Source organism: Phragmites australis, chromosome 21 (assembly GCF_958298935.1).
Source record: "Phragmites australis chromosome 21, lpPhrAust1.1, whole genome shotgun sequence".
Taxonomy (NCBI): Eukaryota; Viridiplantae; Streptophyta; class Magnoliopsida; order Poales; family Poaceae; genus Phragmites; species Phragmites australis.
The window spans coordinates 16,898,909-16,925,252 of record NC_084941.1 but is presented as its reverse complement, the minus strand read 5'-3'; the positions used below and the strand labels follow the sequence as shown (position 1 = coordinate 16,925,252).

Here is a 26,344-nt window from a genome sequence, read left to right as displayed (position 1 = left end):
GCGGCGAACAGTGGCCCCCGAGCACTCGGTTCCCTGAGGGCCTGAGAAGTCCTTCGCCGGTGGCCCCCACAAAGGTCCAGCAGTGAGGTGTCAGCTGGTGAGAGGCCTGATGCTGCATTTAAGAGGGCGCGTGGCCTGTCACTTCCAACTGTTCCCCCCACGCCTGCTATCAGTCCCTGCCACGGCCTGGCAGGGAGGCATGGGGACATTTAATGCACAGGTCCCATCACGCGACATCCAGCGCGCCTCGGAATAACATCACGAAGCCCAAGGTGCCCCGCCTGCCGCCCTGCTGTGTCAGGCTTGCTCTGATCGGGCGGACACGTCGGGCTGCTCGGTGGCTGCCCGATGGGCCCTCCCCGCGGTGCCCGTTGAAAAACGGCATGATGACGAACAAGACCAGACGGGGGCGCATTTTCAACCCTCCCCGTCACCTCGCGCAGCAACCCATGATGGTTGCTTTCCATTTATGGCACCTTGGAACTCGCACCATCCTTTCTGGGCACACTACCACCCCGGCGGGTAAATAAGTTGGGCGGGCTCCCCAGAGAAAGAGATCGAACCCTCGACAACCGGCGACAAGCACCGAAGCATAGATCAGCCGAAGAACAAGGAGCACGTAGCTCTAGACTAGACAAATATTCTTGTAACTCAGCAGATACTCAGAGAGACATTCTCAGAGCATTTATAGCATACACACAGAAGTAGGGTGTTAAACTCAGTGTGGCCCGAACCTGTCTAAAAATCCCCTGAGCATTTACTACTTCCTGCATCTGATCATTCCATTCCACCTGCATCTCATTTACGCCCATTTATTTCACCCGCAAAGCGGATTCAGAATCATCCCCCCGGTCGAATCTCAAAGGTGGTCCCTCCGGATCCCCACTTGAGGAGTTCACCCTCCGACAAGCACCCCTCCCAAGAAGGAAGCATGTCGACCGTGTGCTCCAGCCCTCCGTCTCAGGTGTGACACCTCTCTCTCACAGTTCATCTAGCTGTTGTTGCCATTGCCTTTCTTTCCTCACGTACCCATGACTGTCGGCTTTGTGGGGGTACAGATTTTTCTTCGAGTTTGCTTTGTCCACCTTACTCAACCTCTGTGCTTCTTCCGACAACTTGTACTACACAAAGGCTTGCCAATGATCTTCCAGTTGCGGCTATTTGCTGAAATCTAGTGTTGTACCTTTTTGCACATACGTGAAATTACACTTCTTATTTTCAAAGTTAGCCAATTTTAGCTCAGCTTGGATGACTTGACTGTTGTATGCCACAATAGCTTCATGTTTGGACTTGTATCCTTTGTAACATGCTCCTTTGAATCTATTAACTTATGTGTGGCATTCCTCCCAACAGGAGAACACTCCACTTTGCTGACCATGATGAACAACATACCATGTCAAAGCAGTTCTAAATTTCAGAGAATATGCAAAAATGATATACTACAAACAAGACTTATATAAGAAAGTAGGATTCGTAGATCCTAGGCTTATGAACAAGAAACTTGTAACGAAGAATCTAGACTTCATCGAGAACTACTTATTGAAGTGTCTTCTTCACCACCAATACAAGAAATTCATACTCTTACCCTATAGCTATGAGTACATGTTTGCACACCAGAATGTCCTCATTTTATGGGCAACTCAATTCTAGTACTAATTTCATATGGTGAAATATTATGTAATTTTCACTGGATCCTCTTTGTCATCCACCCAGACTTGAGTAAGATCATTGTCTTGGACTCACAAAAGAGAGATAAGACGACTTACCAACACCTCATCAACATGCTAAACAGGTTAACTCGATCATTTAATCTTCTTGACAATTGCTCTAAGTTTAATTGGTATTCATATTCACGTATAGGGCATACACAAGATACCGTAAAAAGAGTGTGTTATCCACTTTCCATTCAGGAAGCAATACGATGTAAAAACCGAATTTTCGGTACATAATCCATATTCATGTCTTGCACTTCCTACTGAATAAAAAGGTTCAATTCATTCCACTGACGAATCCTTTCCTCTTAAAGTGTATGAGACAGTCATCCGATAACAATCTCTGTGTGTTTTATGTTCTTACTTTCAGGCACGCATTCAACCCGGACGAAGACGCTGTTAGGTTCAATGATCTTGAGGTACGAAATAACATATCGATGAATGAGATGTACGGCATAGTAATGTTGATTATTCAGCTAATTATGTTAAGCTGTCATATGCTACATCATATGTCACTAGAACGGAGGTTACGCCCTATACTTTTTCAGCACCATATGCAACACCTAATGCGTATTATTCAGCTCCATATGCCACTGATGGTTATGGCCGAATAGATGAGAATTCAGCAAGTATGCATGTACCTCGATACAACACTATAGCATATAGTGTATCTTCCACACTACCCTAAAGTTCTAGTATTCCTTGCAATTCATTGCTGGAAACTTATTTCATTATTCTTCAACAAGATATATCATATGCGTAGCCCACAACGTCATATTCTTGTGATACTCTAATATATTTTTAGCCCAAAACAACAAGCTGATTCCACATCTACTCGGCTCACAACCGAGCAACATACAGGGCCTAAAAGTACCGGAGGGCAACCTGGCATGAATAGAGATGAAGCACATAGGATATATGAAATATTTTTGTGGTCTAAAGGCAGGAAACAATTAATTGATTCGGTGTGGAAGATTGTGAGTTCATATAATTCAAATATAGAGTCATAGTTGGTTTTAGAAAAAGAAAAGCCGACTGTAATTGAAAGAAAAGAACAAAAGCCAGCTGCTGTTGAATTGTCGGCTATGCTCGAGATAATGGAAGCTATGGTGCTACCATCTGAATTTAATGCTAAAACAATTGATGATCAAGACCGAAATAATGGTGTTTCGGTCATACCCAAACCTGATGTAAATAGTGGCAATAAATCTATACTTAATGAATTATTTGAAGAAGATAATAGCGCGATTGAAGAGGAATTGCAAGAACATCGGAAGGAGCTGATTTCGTGCTATCAGAAAACAAAGCAAGGTGTCAAGATAAAAGAGTTTCCATCCGTTGATACCCTACTAAAAGAGGTACGATCTGTAAGTACGTTATCTTTTTCCCAATATGATTGTATGGTTTCAATAGACAAATCTATTGGTGATACTATGCTTAATGATTCCAAAAGATTGGGAAAAGAGGGTAATGTAAGTAAACAATTAGGTTTGATTACAAATATCAAAAGTCGATTGCTATTGCATACAAACGGTTGATTAGTGATCATAGTAATACGGTTCCATGCCCACATGGTTTTAAAGTGCAAGAGCTTGCAAAATTCATGGGTAAAGATAGTAGAATCACCAGGGGATTTGTCGGCCAAGTTATTGTGTTATATAGGAAGGTTGATAATGGTAATACATTCAAGTTAGGATTATTCCCACCATCATTTTTGTTAGGCATTACATTTATATAGGTTATTTTACTTGTTCTAAACTTGGTCTATATTTGGTCTCGAATGGGGCGTAAGTTTTGTGACTATTTCAGGTTTAGAGATACAAGGCCGAGGCTGAAATTTGAAGAGACAGATATTAATATGATAGAAAATAACTCAGAGATATCAGACAAGATGTGTACAAGTAAATGTGTAGCTGAGTGGGTTAATATCAAATCTGAACCATTTGTTTGTTTAGCTTTAAAACCATCTCCGCAAAAGAATCGGCTAAGAAAGAAAAGGTATACATTTGATTTTACCAAGTTTGATTTGATTTTTGATATTTTATTGCAAAATAAACATATCAGATTATCTGGTCATCATGTTATATCTTCACGTGAAGAGTTGAAAGGGCATTCATATTGCACGTGGCATAATTTGTTTACTCATAGTACTAATGATTACAATGTGTTTCACTGGCAAATACAATCAGCTATTAATGGAGGTCGATTGAAGTTTGCAATTCATCTAGAGATAGGGGGGCATAGAGTAGAACAATCTCTCCTTGTAAGTATGCTGAATTGTGAAGACAAGTAGGTGTGGATTCAGCCAGGATGGGCTGATGCAACCAAAGGCAAGAAAGTGGCAATGGCTAGCAAGATTAGTAATGATAGAACTAGTAAAGCTAGCAATATTGTAGGCAAAAATAAGAAGATGGTTTGGGTCCCTAAAGGTAGTCAAAATATTAAAGCTAAGGTTAATGTTCAAGCATAAACTGCTAGAGTTGTACCAAATGCAAAGCTGAATGTGACATTCAAACAACTTCTGGTTAAGTATGTGAGGGAGAAAACTAGCCCAAGTACTGCTGGTCGATTTGGTATTTTTAATCAACTGAGATCATCTCCGTAGCATGAGTTTGTTGGTCGGGATTGGCGATGGGAAGGTTTTCATGCAGTAGCGTCGTATCCTCCTTTCAGGCCACCAATATGCCGTGGAGGACTTTTCCTATGATATTTCCTCCTTGTCCGCCGTGGGGCTAGTATGGTCCATGGATCTCTAAAGGTAGTCAAAATATTAAAGCTAAGGTTAATGTTCAAGCATCAATTTATAGAGTTGTACGAAATGCAAAGCCGAAGGTGACATTCAAACAACTTCTGGTTAAGTATGAGAGGGAGAAAACCGGCCCAAGTACTGCTGGTCAGTTTGGTAATTTTAAGCAACCGAGATCATCTCCAAATCATGAGTTTGTTGGTCAGGATCTGCGATGGGAAGGTTTTCATGTAGCAGCATTGTGTCCTCCTTTCAGGCCACCAATACACATGTTGTGGAGGCCTTTTCCTATGGTATTTCCTCCTTGTCCGCCGTGGGGCTGGTATGGTCTATGGGCACCACCTCCAATGCCCCTTGAGCCATTCCATTCAGTATGGATAGCACCTAGGTCGCTGGTGTTTGATAGGTTATCTCATCCTAGAGAGGACCGATTTGAGCCAAGGAATCAGTCGAATAATGGGAAAAGTAGGAAGTCGGTTAAAAGGGCTTATCGTGTGAAGGAAAAGGCTAATTTAAGTGACAATTCAGATCTGAACCCAAAAGAGAAGAGGCCGAGTATTGAGAAAGAAAGGAGCAACAACAATTGGCTAATGTTGTTTCAAGTGTTAACCATGAGGGGCATGGTGTAGCAATGAAGGTAGCAGCTACGTATGGTTCAGATGTGGATGGTCTCTCACCTTCACAAAGAGGTGATTGCAAAGGCTGCGCATGCAAGGATTGAAAGAAGCAAAGGCAGAGGAGGTGAAAGATCATATTCTTAGTGGAGTCAACCCCATGCTACCTGTCAAGAAGGTATGGAGGCCTAAGAAGATTGAAGAATCAAATATTGATGATGATGACATGGATAATAGTTCTCCATTAATCAGAGATGGTGCTTTTCCTAACGGAGGTATGAATGTTATTACAGTTTTTACATTACCTTCGGAATTTTGAATGGTTGATGGGTGAAGAAGATATATGTAAAAGGCTGATGTAGTTTGTTCATCGCCCAAAGAAGTATATGTAGCCCTAAGGTAATTTATAGTTATCTATACATTGTCTGGGATTGTTTTGGGATGCAAGTGATTTTCGGCAAGCAAGCTTTACCAAAAAAAATAGGGGGGCATGTGTTGACGACTAAAATTGACATTTTCAAATAGCTTGGGCATGGTTATGTTTCTTGGTACTTTGCTAGCCAAAATTTTAAACATCATGATTAATTAATTTGGTTTGTTGATTGAGTGGATAATTAGTCAAATAAAAAAATATTCATGCAATTATTAGCTGATTCGGTTGATTAGTTGGTTTCATTAGTAATTGGCTTGCTATTTGGGTTGTTAGTGCAATGTGTTAATGCAACCGATTAATAGGTGATTAGCATATTGATTGAAAGAGAGACACGAAGAGTTGGATGCTAGTCGGCAACATGCATGCATTAGAGCAATTAATCTCACCATTGCAATGTAGATAGACAATGTGTCGTGCCTGTGGCAGACAGAAGGTAAGCCTAGGCCGCACGTGACCAAAAGCGAGGCAAGGCACATGTAGACAGGCGACAGCAGCTACATGGTTCAAGGCTGCACATGCAGGGGATCAACTCGACCACCCAACCACGAACAGTAACTTTGAACAAGGCGAACAGTACTCCGATCGGATGAACAGTACTCCACACAGATGGACAGTAAATGTGCCAGATGAACAGTACTTCAACTAGTTGAGCAGTATTTTGATCAGATGAACAGTACATCCAACTAGGTTAACAGTACCCCGACCAGATGAACAACACCTGATCAGTGAACAGTAGCTGCGACCATGACCAGGTGATATAGATTGATGTTCGGATCGAAAACCTAGTCGAATCTAAGAAGGCTAAACTGTAATAAAGGATACCCGTGTAGATATATGAAAATTTACGTGGTTGAATAGGAAAGATATGTTAGTTAAAGAAAATTTGGACTCATGTGTTATAGCCGAATCATATCTGTAAGTCTTGTTCGGTTTGAATTAGAAGTCTTAATCCTGTACGGCTAAGACCTCTACCCTTTAAATGTAAAAGGATCATGACCGATTGAAAAATCCAGCAATTGATCAAATACCAATATGCATCTACTATTTTTCTACCTAGTCATGTTCCTTCTTCTTTCTCCTCCTGCTACTCGTTCTTGATCTCGACGACCAAGAACAAGCTATCGTCTGATCGTGCCCTAACGAGGTCCCTCCCAGGTGCGATTTGCTGACGAAGATCCTTCATCGTAGTGCCAGACTAGGTTTTCCAGGTGCTGCTCACCGAGTTAGTTGTCTTTTGCTGGTTTGCTCATAAATCGGTCGCTTGTTGCCGTGAAAGTGCCATTGTTATCTCAAATGTTGAACATCCTACACGTGGTGCTACGGATTGCATATGAGGTTATCAGTGTTTGGCATGGCAACTTTTCACGCGCACCATGCATCTGACAAGTTATAGGTGATCTACAGATACACGCCATTTCAGTGGCGGCACACCTTGCATCTAACAGGTTACAAGTGATCTACAGATAAACAACATTTTGACGGCGGTGCCCCTCGCGTCCAACAGGTTATAGGTGATATATAGAGACACGTCGCTTCGGCGATAGTGCGCACACTACACTATACAGGGCACAAGTGATCAAGGAAAATATTGCTTCAGCGATAGTGTGCACCCACGCACTATACAGGTCGCAGGTGATTGAGGTGGACATCGCTTTGGTGATAGTGCGCACGCATACACCATACAGGCTACAGGTACAAGCGGTGTACAAGACCTATACCTATTTAGCAATGACGACACATGTTCCTTACAGGTACAGTTTTTCTACATGATGCTATTTCAACAGCTAAACTCAAGTGCATTACAGGTTCATGTTGGATTGTGATCCGAATTTTTGTTGGACCAGACAAGAGACGCCTTCGGTCCATATTCCGAAACAGTCCATATTAGACTCGAGTCGTATGTGTCCACCTCTATAAATATATCTTGTAAGTTGCAAGGAGAGCTGAGAGGCTCATTGTAATCCCTTGCGTTGTACACATCCCTGATATAGTGAAGATCGCCGATTGGCACCCGTGATTTTTTCCCGCAAGGGTTTTCCACGTAAAAATCGTGTCTCGTGTTCGATTCTGTCGTGTTTGATTCCTAACAAGTGGTATCAGAGCCAGATTGTATACACAAGAAAAAAAAGAGATGTATTCCTGTCGGTCTTCTTCGTGTTCGTTGTCGCCGCTCGTTTCATCGATTCGCCGGCCTCATCTGTCGCCGGTTTCTTCACGCCCCTGGTCCGTGCCGATCCATCTACGACGCCTGATTTGGATCACGAGGCCTTCATGCGCATCCTGCCACCAAAGATTCCATCGAAGCAGTGCATGCCTCAACCGATCAGATCGGATAGGTCTCAGGGGCATCGCCTGGTTTTTTGCACTGCTGTTGGACACCTGCCGATCACCGTCAAATTCCGATATGCTGCTATCGCATGCAACCGTGCTTACGAGTTCAAGCACGCCTCTGCGCATCAGCACTTGAGGCTGTTCGTGTGTTTTTCGTGAGCTGATCAAGTCCCGAGGAGCACCCAGCCGTGACCTCTCACTTGAAGAAAAGGAAAAAAAATCAAATTTGCTAGGTGCACATAAGAATCATACCAGGAGATTGGTTTCTGGTTTTATTGCTGCACGCACACGAAGTGTACCAGGACCTCTGCAGTTTATTGCTTGGTGCGCACATGCTATTTTTTGTTGCTAATTATTCTTCGCCATAGGTTCTATGAAATATGATATTCCGTTGCTAGATTGTGATAAAAGCTTTTCTCTATGGCAAGTAAAGATGCGGGCTATTCTTGTGCACACTGATCTGGATGATGTGCTTGATAATTTTGGGAATAAAGATCAAAAGTCTTAGTCTGATGAAGAAAAGAGAAAGGATCGTAAGGCTTTGTCACAAATTCATCTTCATTTATCAAACAATATTTTGCAGGAGAAAACTACTACTACTTTATGGCTAAAGCTGGAATCGATCTGCATATCTAAGGATCTAACCAGTAAAATGCATCTGAAGATGAAGTTATTCACGCAGAAATTACAGGAGGGTGGTTCTGTGTTGAATCATCTTTCGGTCTTTAAGGAGATCGTTGCTAACCTACAGTCTATAGAGGTAAAATATGATGATGAGGACTTGAGTCTTATTCTTTTGTGCTCGTTACCCAGTTCTTTTGCAAACTTTAGCGATACCATATTATACAGTCATGATACACTAACTTTGAAAGAAGTCTATGAGGCCTTGCATGCCAAGGAAAATATGAAATAGATGGTGTCTACTGATGGCTCGACTTCCAATGGAGAATGTTTGATTGTGCGTGGTAGGACAAAGGAGAAGAATTTGCATAATAGCCAAAGAGATAAAAGTTCGAACGGTTATAGGGGTCGTTCAAAGTCCAGATGCAAAGAAAAATTCTGCAGGTATTGCAAGAAAAATAATCATGACATATCTGAATGTTACAAGTTGAAGAATAAAGAAAAGAGAAAAGGTAAATCTATTGAAGAAGGTAAAGCATATATTGCTACTTCTGATAATAGTTCTGATGGAGAGACTCTCGTTGCTTTTGCTGGATGTGCTAGTAGTAGTGATGAATGGATTATTGACCATGCTGTGTCTTTTCATATATGCATACATAGAGATTGGTTCACCATTTATAATTCTGTTCAAGATGCTGGTTCTGTTAGGATGGGTGATGACAACCCACGTCCAATTGTTAGAATTGGATCAATTATGATAAAGATGCATGATAGCATTGTTAGAACCTTGACAGATGTGAGGCACGTTCCAGGTATGAAAAGGAACCTTATTTCTTTGAGTACTCTTGATAATAAAGGGTATGATTGGTCAGGTAGAGATGGTATTTTGACGGTGAAAAAATGTTCTCTTATTGTAATGAAAGGTGATTTAAAGTCTGCCAATTTATATCATCTCCGAGGCACTACAATCACAGGTGATGCCACTGTAAGTTCACATTCATTATCAGATTCTGATGCTACTAATCTTGGCATATGTGTCTTGGGCATATGAGTGAACTTGGTTTGACAGAATTGAGCAAGAGGGGTCTTCTTGATGGACATAGTATCGGCAAGCTGAAATTTTGTGAGCATTGTATTTTTGGCAAGCATAAGAGGGTGAAATTCAACACTTCAGTTCATACAACAGAAGGTATTCTTGATTATGTGCTCTGATTTATGGGGACCATGTCGTAGGTCTTCACTAGGTGGTTCTCGTTATATGTTAACTATTATTGATGATTACTCCAGAAGAGTTTGACCTTATTTCTTGAAGCATAAAACAGAAGCATTTAAAGAGTGGAAGGTTATGGTTGAAAGGCAAACTGAAAATAAGGTAAAGAAGCTTCGCACCAATAATGGGATGGAATTCTGTTCTGATGAATTTGATTCATATTGTAAGTCCGAAGGCATTGTGAGACACTCCACTGTTCCTGGTACTCCACAACAAAACGGTGTAGCTGAACGTATGAACAGAACTATTATCTCGAGGGCCCGTTGCATGTTGTCTAATGCAGGTATGCATAGGCGTTTTTGGGCTGAAGCCGTTTCCACTGCTTACTATCTTATTAATCGATCACCCAACATTGCCATTGATAAGAAAACTCCAATTGAGGTATGGTTTGGTTCTTCAGCTAATTATTTAGAATTGAGAGTTTTTTATTGTCCTGCTTATGCTCATGTTGATAATGGTAAATTGGAGCCTAGAGCTGTTAAGTGCATCTTCCTTGGTTATAAATCTGGTGTTAAAGGTTATAAATTGTGGAATCCCACAACACAAAAGGTGGTGATTAGCAGGAATGTTGTCTTTAATGAATCTACTATGTTGCCAAATGCTCCTGTTCAGAGTCAACAGAATTCTAGCGTGCAGGTGGAGCATTTTATTAATGCAGAAAGTACACCAGATATTGTTGTTCAAGATACACTTATTGCTGAAAATTTATTTATTGATCATGATTTATCTAGTGCTCCACATTCTGCATCCATTGTGCAGCCTACACCACATTCTATTGCAGTTCATAGGCCTAGAAGGCAAATTAATCCACCCAAGAGGTTAATTGAGGAGTGTAATATTGCTGCTTATGCTCTGAGTTGTGCAGAAGAAGTTGAAGGTAATGTAGAACCTTCAATTACAATGAGGCTATTACTTCTACTTATTGCAATAATTGGATGACTGCAATGCAAAATGAGATGGAATCACTTGAAAAGAATGGTACTTGGGATTTAGTCAAATTGCCAAAAGAGAAGAAGCTTGTTCGTTGCAAGTGGATTTTCAAAAGAAAGGAGGGTATTTCTCCTAATGAAGCAACAAGGTATAAAGCAAGGTTGGTTGCTAAAGGTTATATTCAGATTCCAGGTATTGGTTATAATGACATCTTCTCCCCTGTTGTGAAGCATAGTTCTATTCGCACTTTACTCAGCATTGTTGCTATGCGTGATTATGAACTTGAGCAATTAGATGTTAAAACTGCATTTTTACATGGGGAGTTAGATGAAGATATTTATATGGATCAACCTGAAGGTTTTGTTATTCCTAGAAAAGAAGACTTTGTCTGTAAATTAAAGAAAACTCTTTATGGTTTGAAGCAGTCTCCTAGACAGTGGTACAAGAGGTGTGACTCCTTTATGCTCTCTAATGGTTTTAAGCATTCTGATTATGATAGCTGTGTCTATTTGAAGACTGTTAATGGTTGAGCTATTTATTTGCTTCTCTATGTCGATGATATGTTGATTGCTGCAAAGGATACATCAGAAATAGCCAAATTGAAATCAAGTTGAGTAATGAATTTGAGATGAAGGATTTAGGTGTAGCAAAGAAAATTCTTGGTATAGAGATCATTAGAGACAGGAAAGCTGGCAAGTTATATCTTAGTCAGCAAGGTTATATTGAGAAGGTCCTTCGTCGTTTCAATATGCATAATGCAAAACCAGTGAGTACTCCATTAGCTACTCATTTCAAATTATCTTCAGCTCTATGTCCTGAGTCAGAGTATGATATTGAGTACATGTCTAGAGTTCCATATTCTAGTGCAGTTGGTTCACTTATGTATGCCATGGTCTGCTCTCGTCCTGATTTATCTCATGCACTGAGTGTTGTTGGTAGATTCATGGCTAATCCTGGCAAAGAGCATTGGAAAGTTGTTCAGTGGATTTTCAGATATCTGCATAGTACTTCTAATGCTTGTTTGCAGTTTGAAAAATCTGGAGATGGACTTGTTGGTTATGTTGACTCATATTATGCTGGTGATTTGGATAAGAGGAGATCTCTCACAGGTTATGTTTTCACTGTTGGTGGTTGTGCTGTTAGTTGGAAAGCATGTTTGTAGGCTACTGTTGCTTTATCAACTACTGAAGCTGAATATATTGTTATTTCTGAAGCATGCAAAGAAGCTATTTGGCTGAGAGGTTTGTATACTGAGCTTTGTGGAGATAATTCTTGCATCAATATATTCTGTGATAATCAGAGTACTATTTGTCTTACAAAGGATCAAATGTTTCATGAAAGAACAAAGCACATTGATGTGAGGTATCATTATATTCGAGATGTCATTGCTCAAGGTGATATTAAACTATGCAAGATAAATACTCATGATAATCCTGCTGATATGATGACAAAGCTAGTTTTTGCTACTAAATTTGAGCTATGCTCAAGTTTAGTTGGTGTTACAGTTTGAGTCTTAGAGACTTTTGGCATCCGTGATATTTATTATTGAATGGAGTTTATTGATGATTTTTTATTTGCTACAAGATGGAATTCGTCTTAAGATGGAGTTTGTTGGATTGTGATCCGAATTCTTGTTAGAATTTTTGTTGGGCCAGATAAGGGATACCTTCGGCCCATATTCCGGAACAGTCCGTATTAGACTCGAGTTGTATATGTCCACCCCTATAAATATATCTTGTAAGCTGCAAGCAGAGCTGAGAGGCTTATTGTAATCCCCTGCGTTGTACACATCCCTGATATAGTGAAGATCGTCGATTGGCGCCCGTGATTTTTTCCTGCAAAAGTTTTTCACGTAAAAATCGTGTCTCGTATTCGATTCTATCGTGCTTGATTCCTAGCAGTTCAAGTGATCTATAAAGGGCTATGTCGGCTCATTGACCCCACACGAGCATGATAGGTTGGCAAGTGCTTTCCAATTTCATGCCGTACAGACAGCGGCAGGAATTAATGTTTCCTATAGGTTGGGTCATATATAAAGAAAAGAAGGGAAGAGTGTTTAGCAATATCCATATACTAATCACGCAGCCCGAGGTCTCCTGACAGCCAATCCATTCACATCCCGACGCTACCGTACACATAGAATACACCGCTATTCCCAGCTCTTCAATCTTCATACACGCACAGCAGGGGGGAGATCAGAGGATAAGGAAGAGAGACACGCCTTGTCATGGCACCCATATCATCATTAGGCTGGTCCCAGCTAATGTCTAGCAGCTGGCCGGCCGGCGATCTCGCCGAACACAGCCATCTACGTACACACGCCATAGCATATCAACCACTCCACCCATAATGCCTAGCATTCCAGAGTTTGGCCTTGCCAACACAAATATGCGAACAGGTGCTTTGCATAAGGAGGCGTCTTCTTCGATCGGCCTTCATCCTCAACATCATCAGGTTAACAGGTGGAACGACAAGATTATTAACCCGTGCCGTTTTGGTGGCGGCACGCATGCGCCTTACTGGTATAAGTGGTTCTCAAGCCATTTCGGTGGCCGCGTTCACGCACCTTGCAGGCATAGGTAGACTAGCTACCAAGTCGCGTGGTTTTGATGGCCGTACTTAAGCGATATAAAAAAAAAAATGAATGGCATGTGGATCGTCCACAAGACTATGCAGTTTGCAAGTGCTATAGACGTCACATTCAGTCTTGATGTCAAAGGCCTATGCTCACTACCATAAAACAGGTGAACAGTATCGATTTCAAAACCTCATCAGTATCGGTTTTGGACCCGACATTGATTACTCGACACTGACTATCAGTGCTGGGTATGAAATCGGCACTGAAAATAACTATCAGTATCGGTTTGTTTTACCAACCGGCACTGATAGTTATTTCCTACCATTTTAAAAATGTGGCGGTTGCCGCTAATTTTGTGGTATTTTCAAATTTTGGTGGTTGCCGGTAATAGTATACGGTATATTTATGGACACGCACATATAAATTTAATTTACGAGACATCGAGTTTTATCGCAGCATATATACACAAGCACATATAAATTTCATTTCTAAAACATCTAGTCTCGTCACAGTATATATACACCGTATATATGTGAGGTTTCATTAAAAAATAAAAAATAGTTTAAGGTTTCTTGCTAATCGAATGTTCTGAACTCTGCTTTTTCTTATTGGATGAAGGTAACGAGAGAGAGAGGAGCCAAATTCATGAAACTCACCAGTTGAACTGATGACCTGGTCATTGATGAACTCGACAAGTTGTTCTTGAAGTGCGATGATTTTAATGGCCATGAGTCGATCTCTAGACAGCGCGAGTAGTTGCAATTTCAACAATTGAAGAAATCAATCCTTATGAACACGTGCCAGACCTAAAAATTAGTCATCAAGATGTATGTCGCATACCTCAGCATTGACCATGTGGTACGATGCGTCTCTGTTGAATCCGTGCATGAATTCCATTACATAAAATCCATATAAATTATTGCCTGGGCCCTGCTTCCTACAAGGAAAGTCATGTCGAATTATCCATTCTTTCGCGAATAGCCGGTGTCTAACACTCTTCTTGATGTATCGTAGATACACTCTACATGCGTGTGATTATTACCGTAAGTAGATTTAGATTCAATCTAATCAAATATTATAAGAGCAATAACGAAATGGTCGGGTTTTACCTTTGTAGCAAGTCAATGACGGGTTGGTAGGTTTCTTTTGAATTATTCTGTGAGTCAAAAACAATGATCTTGCTGATGTCTGGCTAGATGACAAGAAGGATCTAGTGATAACTGCACATAGATCACCATAGGTTAGTTGGTCCTAATTTCTAACTATGTATTGCTAAAAAAGAGTAGAACATTCATGAAGGGAAACACATACCTGAAGTGGTAGGGCAAAAGTATGTATTTCTTCAATTGTAGCTCCAGAATACACTTCAATGCATAGTCTTCGGTTCGGATTGCATCATTGTCGGGTTTATATGATGTGGGTCGATGAATCCCACATGGTCAATGCTCTCCATCCTGCATCTTTGTACCTCCATTCTACATAAGGAATAAGTTAAGACATTCAATCTAATGATACATGAATATATACTGTAAATTATACATATACGACACTTACAGAGTTCAACAACTCAAGATAGACACGTCGAGGGCATCTTGCTGCTACAGTCGATATATTTCCTCAAATAATATATAAATAGAGCCGTCCCTGTGGAGAAAATCTCGATCCTTGTATCTGGCCTCGAACATTTCTCTACCATCCTGCGACTCCTTTATGTACCACGTATGGAATTTTTTAAGTTGAAAGGTCAATTTGTCCCACATGTTTGGCGCGACCAAGAGATCACCCAACTTAAATTGCCATCTCTCGGGAGCTTTTGGTGCCAGGGACTCGTCTAGAAATTGCTCTTTTATCATTTGAGCATCTTCAAGAATTTTTTTCTAAATTATGTTCTTGTTGTATCTGTTCGATAGAAGACTCTTTCAAGTATTTCTTGCTTTTGATGTGTGTGTAGTCTGATTTACTCTTACGCTCAATAGGTTTGGCCATCTTCAAGAAAAACTTCTGTGTTTCTGCACAAATTGGTTTTTTCTTCTCAGGCTCTAGCTTCTGAAAGAATTTCACGACACTGGCGTCCACTATCGCTCTAGTTTCATCTGGTGTTTGTTCATAAGGCAACTTCTCAGGTGCTGCTACCTTCTTAGGTGCTCTTTGCTTCTGGGATGAAGCCGACTTCTGAGATGGACTCAAATTTTTAGACTGTGCAGCTATTATAAACTTCGAAGGGGGTGGAGTTGCCTCTCTTGGTGGCACTGGTGCTGACTTCTGAGGGGGAGGAGTTGGCTCCCTTTGTGACAACTTCAGAGTGGGAGGAGTTGCCTCTATTCTGGGTGACAGTGGTGGTGGTGGCGATCGTAGAGGAGTTGGCTCTCTTCTTTGTGACGGTGGCGGTGGCGGCGACCGTGGAGGAGTCAGAGAAATTCTGTGTGGTGGGTCTGACTCCGCATCAGATGACTCATCGGTCTCATCTTCAAACACTATGTAGCGCTTGGGCCACAGAGCGAAGCCACCCACATTTGATCCGAGCCTCTTGGAACCCGTCTCTCTGGGGTAATCCATGTCAATCTTACGATACGACCTTCACACGGAGTCCACGTGGACCTTGGCGTATCCCCGCGGTATTGGAAGATCGCTGAAGAGAGCTCCTTTCATGCATTGGTCGACCTGCCCCATAGCCACCGTGGTGGTAATGTTCAAGATGGGCACTACAAGCTTGCACACTTTGCTTTTTGTGATATCGTCCATGGGGTAATGGGCTAATTCTTCTTCTGCAAACCTCGCGGACGCGCAGCTGCTCTGACGACCACCAGGGCTCACAACATTTTCTTCACCTTGCTGCTGCCTGTTTACTTGCTGAAGTGCTTCTTTGATTTTGGCGTCTGTCATCTGACGCTCCTGTACAAGTTCTTGTCATACTACAGCCAGCAGTTCTTCCAGTTCTTCTCTCCTTCTCTTCCGACTCCTGTAACTTTCAGCGACTTCTGGAAATCCCTCTATCCAAGGCACCACACCCTTACCTCTAGTGCGTCCTGGGTGCTCCTTGGTTCCTAGAGCCAAGGTTAGTTGGTCTTTCTCCCTTTTTAGCCTGAAAGAGCCTTGAGATGACTAGGCGTGGGCATATGTAATTCTTTGCGTCACTTCCTGTTCTCTGTCGCTTTTGAAGTTTAGGTTGCCATCTGCCGACAAAGTCACCCCTCTCGTGTACAGATAGTTCTTGGCTCGTTCAATCCAATCGACCATCAGAGGTGTGGCACCACTGCGGGTTACTTGTTCTTCCATCTCTGCCCACTCATCGTATTTCCTCATGTACCCACACGAGCCAGTTCTATTGGGGTACACATTCTTGTGGGAGTTGGTCTTGTTTACCTCACTTAGTCATTGAGCTTCCTCTGACCACCTGTACTCTACGAAATCGTTCCAAAATGGTTCCACTGTCGGATAATCATCCCATTTCATTGTCTGGCCCACCAAGTAATAATTTCTCCACAGCTTACCCTTGAAATTCTTGAACGCGATAGCCATTGTTGATATGGCATGACTCTTCGCTTTGACCATTTGCATCCTTCAGGATATTCAAACTTTACCACCAACTTGCCCCACATAAGATCCTTGATGTTATTGGGAACCACCCACATGTCATCTCGTCTGCCTCTCTAACTTCTATATGTGATTGCAACATGGTCCCTCACTAGACACCCGATTGTTGTTTTGAACGACCCCAGAACAACCTTAGGTCTCGTGGGCTCCCCGACTAAATTGACATCTGTGATGATGAAACGCCCCTCGAGCATCCTGTTGGGACCTCATCCACTCCTCTCTTCTCCTGTCATCTCATCACCCTCCGAAGCATCAGCATCTGGATCGATCAGACCCTCCGCAGGATCATCTTCGACCCTGTCCTGCGCAGCCTCAGCGGCTGTCTCCAACTCAAACTGATCCATGTTTAGGTACACACTCGGGCTATCACCTCCAGTCAGGTCCAGCTCCATGTTTGCAGGCTCATCTTGTATCATAGCTGGAGGGGCCTTGTATCGAAGGAGGGACGGGATGGGGCCATGCACGGCGGTTGGATTTTGTACGTGCCATTCCTACATAAAAATTTTTGACACAAGAAATACTTTATTTAGAGTTAAAATTAATGGTCACAATATATGCATCAATTCACATTTAGGAAAAAATCAAGTAAAACGTGTAGATATAAAGAAAAGGACACGACTTCTTGATGGGCCTCATGGTGCTATCCAGACGGAGCTAGTATAAATTGTGCTTGTGGTATCCTTCACATTTTCAACTCTTCACAAACGAGGCTGTGCATGCATGGATCCCTGAAGTACCCAGAAGTTAGTAGACTAGAAAGAAAAGTAGACAGAAGTTAACTGCATTGGCATGGTGATCCGGAGGGGTCAAGAAAGATATGGTCATCTTGGAAAAAGGGTATCGGGAAGAGAAAGGATAGGGAGCGGGAGCCATGGAGTGCCTCATAATGCAGATCGGATAGGGATGCACTACTAACTTGCATTGATGATCTAATGTTGGTACTATATCTAATCTGGCTAAAAGGGTTCATGAGCTGTGTGATGGTTAAAGATTCTGAGAAGGGGAAGAAATTACTACTAAACAACACTATGAATTTGGCAAATAATCACACTCGCCAAGCATAAGAAATCAAACGATGCAAAAAGAAAGTACAGACAACATCCCTTTGTAGTCATGTCGACATGGATCAGTTCCTTAGCCCCGCAAATTGTGCAAAGCATAAAACTGCACCAGCTGTTTTACAGCAACCAAGGCATGTATCTCTCATTGGGTTTTCACTATAAATATGGCCCCTCCTTTCCCTTGCTAGCCACAACATCTTACCTGAAGCACAAACCATTGCATTGAGATTACAATGAAAAAAGCCATGGTGCATCCGTGGTTAGAGCTTTTACTTGCAACCCAGTTTTTTACTACCTGCAGGAACCATCTCCTTTCCAACCGCAATGACTGTAACCTATTTTGCATCGATTGTGAGGCACCACCAGCCGCTTTCTGCTACTATTGTCGTTCACATCATCATTTGACCCACCGTGTAATCCAGGTATAATATGTGTAATGTAATGCAAACAATAATAACTATTTAAATGGACGCTTCTAAGTTTTTACGTGAAGTAAAGTGACAAGCATAAAAAGCTATGTTAAATTTTAACATGCACGAAAAAAATCTATCCATAGACTACGGGCATTTATCAAAAAGCGTGCACATATTTTTTGTTTTATGAACATTAGAGTCACCTTTCAAAGAGATCTACATGTTTTGATTCGTCTTTCAGATAAGGCGGTCATCATACCATGATGTTGTAAGAGTTTCTGAGGTGGAGGACATTCTCGATATTAGCGATGTGCAAACTTACGTGATCAATGGTTCAAGTGTTGTCTTTTTGAATGAGAGACCACAGCTGCGTGGTTGTGTCTCTTCTTGCAAGGCTTTGTCATCATCATCATATAGCTGTGAGACCTGTGGTCGTGCCCTACTTGACCAATTTCGCTTCTGCTCCCTTGGTTGCAATGTAAGTTATTATAAATTTTCCAAATTGCCTTTGGAATGTCGATGTGAAATAGGAACCACATGTTTCACCTAGATGTCTATACTAGATCCAAACATTCCTTTATTCATTTACATATTTTAATATCCTTACTTTCTATAGGTTAAAGGCATCAAACAGGATATGGAGATGCCAGCCAAGGCAGAAAATGGTTCTGAATGTGGAGGAAACGAAGATGTGACAAGTGGAAATATTGTTGGTTCAACCAGTGAAAATAATACTGGTCCAAGCACTATGACCGAGAAAAAGAAATTTAATGAGAACAACGAGGAAGTACCACCAGCAAAAAGGGTTGCTCGTCACCGGAGAAAGGGGATTCCCCAACGTGCACCATTCTTTTGATGTGAAGCTCATGTCTAAACCAATTGTATGTCGGAGCAAATAAGCTGAGCAAATGGTTTTAATGAATGGTATTAATAAATCAATAAATGGACCCTATTCTATGTAAGATGTTTGTCTTTGTGTGTGTTCTATTAAAATATATATCAAACTTGTCAACAATTATGTGGAATCCTTTAGGTTGAAAATATATGAACGATAGTGGAGGTGAATATCATTATATTAGGCATCCAAAATGTCTTACTTTTCATTTTTTTTATCCTATAAATTGTTGCAAGTAACCATATAAAACTGTTATATGTGCACAACATCATTTAAAACTGTTTGTCTTGAAATAGAGCCCCGGCAGGATGACAATATTTCAAAGTATCAAATGATGCACCGTTTACAAGACAACCCTATATTCGAAAATGTGATTGTTAAATATGCTTGGCTGCAAAGTGCAAATACAAAGGACAAATATCTTCCTCCATTTTATGTCAGTTGGTGAGCGCAAATTCATTGACCAATACATTTTTGTCAGTGTGCTGTGTGTTAGAGATAAATCAAGTTTGAGTTGTAGTCGGTCATAGATGGAATCGGTTTGAACTTCACTGCATAAAAAATGGATAAGGGTGACGGGTCATAACCGTTATGGGTGACGGGTCCCGTACCTGTCACCCCAAACGCATCACTGATGATACGTAATAAGTGACGGGTAAGGACCCGTCATCAATAAAGTCATTGGTGACGGGTCAAAACTTGACCTGTCATTTATTAAGATCATTGGTGATGGGTTAAAACTGTGACCCGTCACTTATGACTTGTTTGTAACCCATCACTTATGACTGATATACGGTTTTTGTGCTTTTTAGACACGAAAAAAAGTCAATCCAACTCAGGCCTATCACTACTCGCCACGTGTCTCTACCTATTTTTTAGGCTGTTTTTAGAATGTGCGTTCTGTGGGAATCAAACTCGCGATGGCCCCTCGCGCGCGTAGCTGCCTAACCACCTCAACCTCGCGTGCGTCCTGAAGGGACTCGGATAAAATATCCTTTTAACTATTTTTCCGAGGGTCATAAGTGACGGGTCACAGTTGTGACCCGTCACTTATTACAAGTCATAAGTGACGGGTCACAGTTATGACCCGTCACCAATGTTAATTTTACAATAAACATAAAAACCAGTTGACTCAGAGTGTCTTCGGTTAAATGGCTGTAACTTTTGCATACAGACTCTGATTTCGATATTTTTTACTATATGGATATCTACAGAAAAAGTTGCATCCATTTCTCCCTACTTCTACGGGTTCGGTGAATTTTTTGAGGCAAAAAACGGCTTGAAAGATTGAGTTCTCACCTCCGAAAGTTTCTGCACCATTTTCGGAATGAGCGTTTGTGTCCATAGCCGTTACCCCTTACGTCAACTTGAGTAAAAATATACAATAGTTCATATTCTAGTGCTTCTGAAGTGAGAAAAAATAAGAAAAAATAAAATAAAAATAATTTTTTGCAATATTCGGATCATTTTCTGTATTTCTGAATAACATCATTAGTGGCGGGTCATAACTTGACCCGTCACTTATGACAGGCCCATGAGACCCGTCACCGATGAGTTAGTCATTGGTGACGGGTCAAAACTTGACCTATCATCAATGACTGGCCTACGATGACCTGTGAGCGATGAGTCGTCATTAGTGACGGGTCAAGTTTTCAACCGTCACCAATGACTGACATTAGTGACGGGTCACAACTACGACCCGTAACTTTTCTCATAAGTGACGGGTCATATTACGACCCGTCACTTAGGTAGTGTCCCTTTTGTCTGTTTTTCACGTAGTACTTCATGCATGCATTGTAGACAGTGACGGAACCAACACAAAATCTAGGGGGGGGGGGGGCAGGGTGAGGCTCAATAAGCTAAATAAACATTTGTCTACTTCAAACTTTGAAGGAATGATTTACACAAGCATAATGGTAAAAAAATGCAAAACACATCAAGAAAATAACAAACCACTAACTGAGCCCAATATTAAGGCAAGATACTAAGGCAGTATGCATCTCTATCAAATGGATTGAACTGGCTATTGGCAAAGATGCTGCACTTAGTCATTAGGGGATTTACTTCAAAAGCTTATGATATCCTACTCAGTAATATTGGTTCTACTATCATATATGTGATAATCATTCGTTAAATATATACATCCCAACACAAACTGATGATCACTGAAATTGGCAGGACAACAGGCAATCAGGATGCAGCAGAGCCCGTACCTTTCCCAACCACATATGTGATAATCGTTAAATATATACATCCATCTATCTTTTGCTCAGAGACATCAGTGTTAGGTTCCTTACCGCCACGGGAGGAGTCGGCACGTCAGGGAGGAGTTGGCGCGGTGGGGGGAGGAGCGGCGGCGCGTCGGGAGGAGGGGTGACGTGTCGGGAGTCGGCGGGCCTGGGCGTCGGGGCTCGGCGGGGCAGCCGGGGAGGAAGCGGCACGGTCGGGGAGGAGGCGGCGATCGGGGAGGAGGCGGCTGCCGGGGAGGAGCGGGTTGAAATGGTGAATGGAGCGAACGAGGCTAAGTATTGGTATATATATGTACAGAAGCATCAGTGCCGGTTCTAGTTTCTAGCCGGCACTGATGCATGTATCAGTGCCGATTCTAGTTTCTAACCGGCACTGATATGTTGAGCATCAGTGCCGGTTACTACTTAGAACCGGCACTGATAAATATTTTTTCTCTTGAAATATTCTTCTATTATTAAATGCGGCTAAAAACTTGAAAAATTCATAGAAAAATGATTAGAGTTGAGAAAAAATATGAAACCAAATTTGTTGAGTTTGTATTACTGTTGCCTACATGATAAAAATACTTTCATACATAAAATGTGCATTGAATTAATTTGTTAATTTCGTAATAAAATAATGAAATATCCATATAAAAAAACATGTGAAACCAATTATGTTAAACTTAATTTTTCATACTCTTTACATGATAATTAACGTTAATCACTGATTCTTGGTTATTGTGATTTTTAGCTCTTCATTTGATTTTCTCCTTTTAATCCAATTTGAATTCTAACCAATTCACATTTGTAATATTAATGTCAAAGTTGATTTTGTATATTTTAAATTTCTAATATTAATGAATACTTGCATGCATGAAATGTGCACGATATAACGGAAATCGGGTTTTGTGTGAAATTGGTGCATGATACTTGTAGTGTCAAAGTACATACAGAAAAGTAATGAATACTTGCATGCATGAAATGTGCACTAAATTTGAATTTTAAACAAATCAAACATGCACAAACTTAATAGTTCAAATTTCTAACAAAGAGAAAAGTGTCATGTCACATAAGCCCGATCGCCTGATCCGACACTCAAATCTGAACTTTCAAAAAGTTACTCCTTGTTACGGTCGCCAAATACCTGAAAGCTGCTTTCATTAAACGATTAATGCTTTATTATGGTCGCGGCGTATGTAGGTAGCTTCCTTAGTGTCATTAATGAGAGGAAGTTCGACATTCTCTTCGAAAGGAGGCAAATCATCGAATTTGTCATAGTCTTCTTCGTCGACAACATCCTCAACACCGACAATCTTTCGTTGTCCTTGAAGAACCACGTGACTCTCCTCCTTGTTAGCTGGGTCTGGGTCCTTTACATAGAAGACTTGTGCAACATCCTTAGCAAGCATGAATGGTTGTTCTCTGTATTCGACGAGTTTGAGGTCCATAGTAGTCATACCATACTTGTCGACCTTGACTCCCCCTGGGAGTTTGACCCATTGGCACCGAAATAGAGGGACCATCAACTTGCCATATTCATGCTCCCAAATCTCCTCTATGAATCCATAGTAGGTCTCCCTATTGCCAGCGCGGTCGTAGGCATCAATACGGACACCACTATTTTGATTAGTGCTCTTGTTGTCTTGTGCTCTCGTATAAAATGTATAGCCATTGATCTCGTATGCTTGGAATGTGTGAATCGTAGTTAACGGCCAATTAGCCAGTAGTTCCAACAGAGCATCGTCGGTATCCTTACACATCATGTGTTGATGTAACCAATTACCAAAATTATCTCTATGCTCTCTTACGATCCAATCATCTAACTTCGTTGGATTGTAGAGCGTATTATGCTCACATGCATATTAACATACGGGCTCACTACAAGTGACTGTTGCAGAACTGCAAAGTGTGCTTTAGTGAATGAAACACGATCTTTGATATGGATTGAAGTATGACCTATCATCTCTTTCCCCTTTAGCCTTCCCTCATAGCGAGTTGTAGGCATACCAATCGTGTCCAGTTTCATGTAGTCAATGCAAAACTCAATGACCTCCTTCGTACTGCACCCTTGGGCAATGCAACCTTCTAGGCGACCTCAGTTACGAACATATTTCTTCAGAACCCCCATGAACCTTCCGAAAGGATACATCTGATGCAGAAATACGGGGCCAAAGCTCTTTATCTCACCCATAATGTGAATAATTAGATAAGGTATTATATCAAAAAATGTCGGAGGGAAAATAGTCTCAAACTAACATATAGTATGGACCACGTCTTCCTGCAGCTTTGCCAGTTTGTTCGGATCAATGACCTTCTGTGAAATTGTGTGGAAGAGCGAACACAACTTTATGATTGGGTCTCGGACCTTATCAGATAGAATACCTCTAATTGCAACTAGAAGCATCTACATCATCATAACGTGACAATCATGAGACTTTATGCCAACTAACTTCTTATCTTTCATGTGTACTAAGCTCCTGATATTGGAGGAGTAACCAGTCAAAACTTTGACATCACGCAGGCAACCACACAAGCGGATCTTCTCTTCCTTGCTCATAGTGTAGCAAGCTGTGAGAAGTTTCTTTTTCTACCATTGTCTAATTGTATGTAATGTAGGTCCTTCCTGAGGTTCATTTCTTCCAGGTCCAGTCGTGCATTTAGTGTATCTTTGGTTTTGTTGGATATGTCTAATAAGGTACCAATCAAGCTATCAAACACATTCTTCTCCACATGCATGATGTCGATTGCGTGTCGGACCATAAGATACTTCCAATAAGGCAGCAACCAAAATATTGATAACTTTTTTCACATAGGAGCATGTTGCGCAGCCGGGATTTTTGTACTGCCTAGCCCCTTTCCAAGTACAACTATATGTGTCTTTACCATCTTAAATACCTGTTCTCTAGTGCGAATCTTTGAAGCTTGATGATGCTCCACTGTCCTGCCAAAAGCTCTTTTATTATTGCGGTATGGGTGATTTGGATGAAGGAACCTACGGTGACCCATGAAGATCATTTTCTATCTGTTCGTTAGCCCCCCCCCCGCCCGGTTTCCTCCAAGCACTGAACACATCCATTGTACCATTTTATAGTCTGCCCTGATAGGCTACCAAGAGCGGGACAATCTGAGATCATTACGAAGCGCATTGCGCGTAGGGTGAAATTCTCACGTCTGTACTCATCCTATACCCGTACTCCATCTTTCCACAATATAAGAAGATCTTCAACCAATGGTTTGAAGTACACATCGATATCGTTATCTGGTTGATTCGGCCCACTAATCAGCAAAGGCATCATAAGGTACTTTCGCTTCATGCACATCCAAGGTGGAAGGTTGTAGATACAGAGAGTCATGGGCCAAGTGCTATGAGTACTTCTCATGTTGCCAAAAGGATTCATCCCATCCGTACTCAACCTGAACCTGATATTTCTCACTTCATCTCTGAATTCCTTGTATTTTGAATCAAATCTCCTCCATTGCATGCCATCAGCAAGGTGTTTAAGCATTCTATCTTTCTTGCGCTGTTCGGTGTGCCATCACATCAACTCGGCATTCGCCCTATTAGCAAACAATCGCTTCAAATGGGGGATTATAGGGAAATACCAAACGACCTTAACAGGGGGTCTTTTCTTCTTTCTCTTCACCCCCACGCCATCGCTCTCGATGTCATCAACGTTGCGCTTGTACTGTGGTGCATTGCAAACGCGACATGCTTCCAAGTCTGCATCCTCGCCGTGAAACAACATGCAGTCGTTTCCACATCCATGTATTTTCTCTACTTCCAATCCCAACGGGCAGACAACCTGCTTGACATGGTACGTTTTTTCGGGCAACACGTTCCCCCTTGGAAGCAATTTCCTCAAGAATTCTAACAATTCATTGAAGCCATTATCGACCCAACCATTGCTAGCCTTCATTTGCATCAGTGTCAACACCACATGTACCTTGCTGTGCTCATCTTTATAGTTTGGGTAAACTGGTGTTTTAGGGTCCTCTACCATGCGCTGGAACTTTTGATGTTGTCTTTCAGTGGTGAAGTCCCCTTCCCCATCGCGCAATATTTGCTCTAAGCCATCTTCATTGTTGCCAACAAAAGTGTCCCCTCTATCATTCTCGACAAAAGTATCTTCAAATACCGACATATCGAAGTCCTCATTAGCTATCATATATTTGCTTATGTCTTCTTCGACTGTAAGTTGCCCTTCACACACAATATCTTCAAGTTCACCGTGCTCAGTCCAACGGGTATAGCCAGCCTTGAAACCCCTACGAATCAAGTGTGCACAAATCTTCTCTATGTTTGAAAACTGCTTCACGTTCTTGCAGTCGACAATGGACAACATATATAGTGATCGACATGCTTCCTTTTTGGCTTCTTGTACACTGTCGCAGCCCTTAGAAAATCCTCAATGCCAACAAAGAACTCTGACTCATGATCGTTATACATCTATGACCGGTCTATCTGCAAATCATTATAATTAAACATATTCAACTTATAATCATTAAACATTTGAAAATCTAGAATAAATTTATTAAATTACCTTGCATCTTGATTGGTCCCTATTTGAGGGCCCATCACCTTCTGGTACTTGGGCCGGGTCGGGGGACCTGCCTTCCAAAGGCTGCCACGTCCGATTGCGACTCGTGGGTGGACGTGCCATCCCTACAACACAGTATTATATCAATTGTGTTAAATTGACTACGTTAATTAATGAACAGAGAAAATTCACTGGATTATTATTTAAATTCAAGACTTTGAAAATATACGCAAACCACATATAAAAAATTGGAGCTATATTTTAGGGGCATTTTGGAAATACCTCCCTGATTTTTTATTCTTTGCAAGGATGCCACTCGAATGACAGTTCTAGTGGTTTTTTTGCAATTTTTTAATGGCAATAACGGTTCTAGTAGT

General features: G+C 41.4%; 1 protein-coding gene across 1 annotated transcript; it reads left to right on the top strand.

Annotated features, from left to right (window-relative positions):
- Positions 1–18,123: 18,123 nt before the first annotated feature.
- Positions 18,124–19,159, top strand: LOC133903191 (protein RGF1 INDUCIBLE TRANSCRIPTION FACTOR 1-like). Its single transcript, XM_062344515.1, has 3 exons — positions 18,124–18,312; positions 18,545–18,781; positions 18,920–19,159. Exons 1-3 carry the CDS (start codon positions 18,124–18,126, stop codon positions 19,157–19,159), a joined length of 666 nt encoding a protein of 221 aa, XP_062200499.1.
- The last annotated feature ends 7,185 nt before the right edge of the window (positions 19,160–26,344 follow it).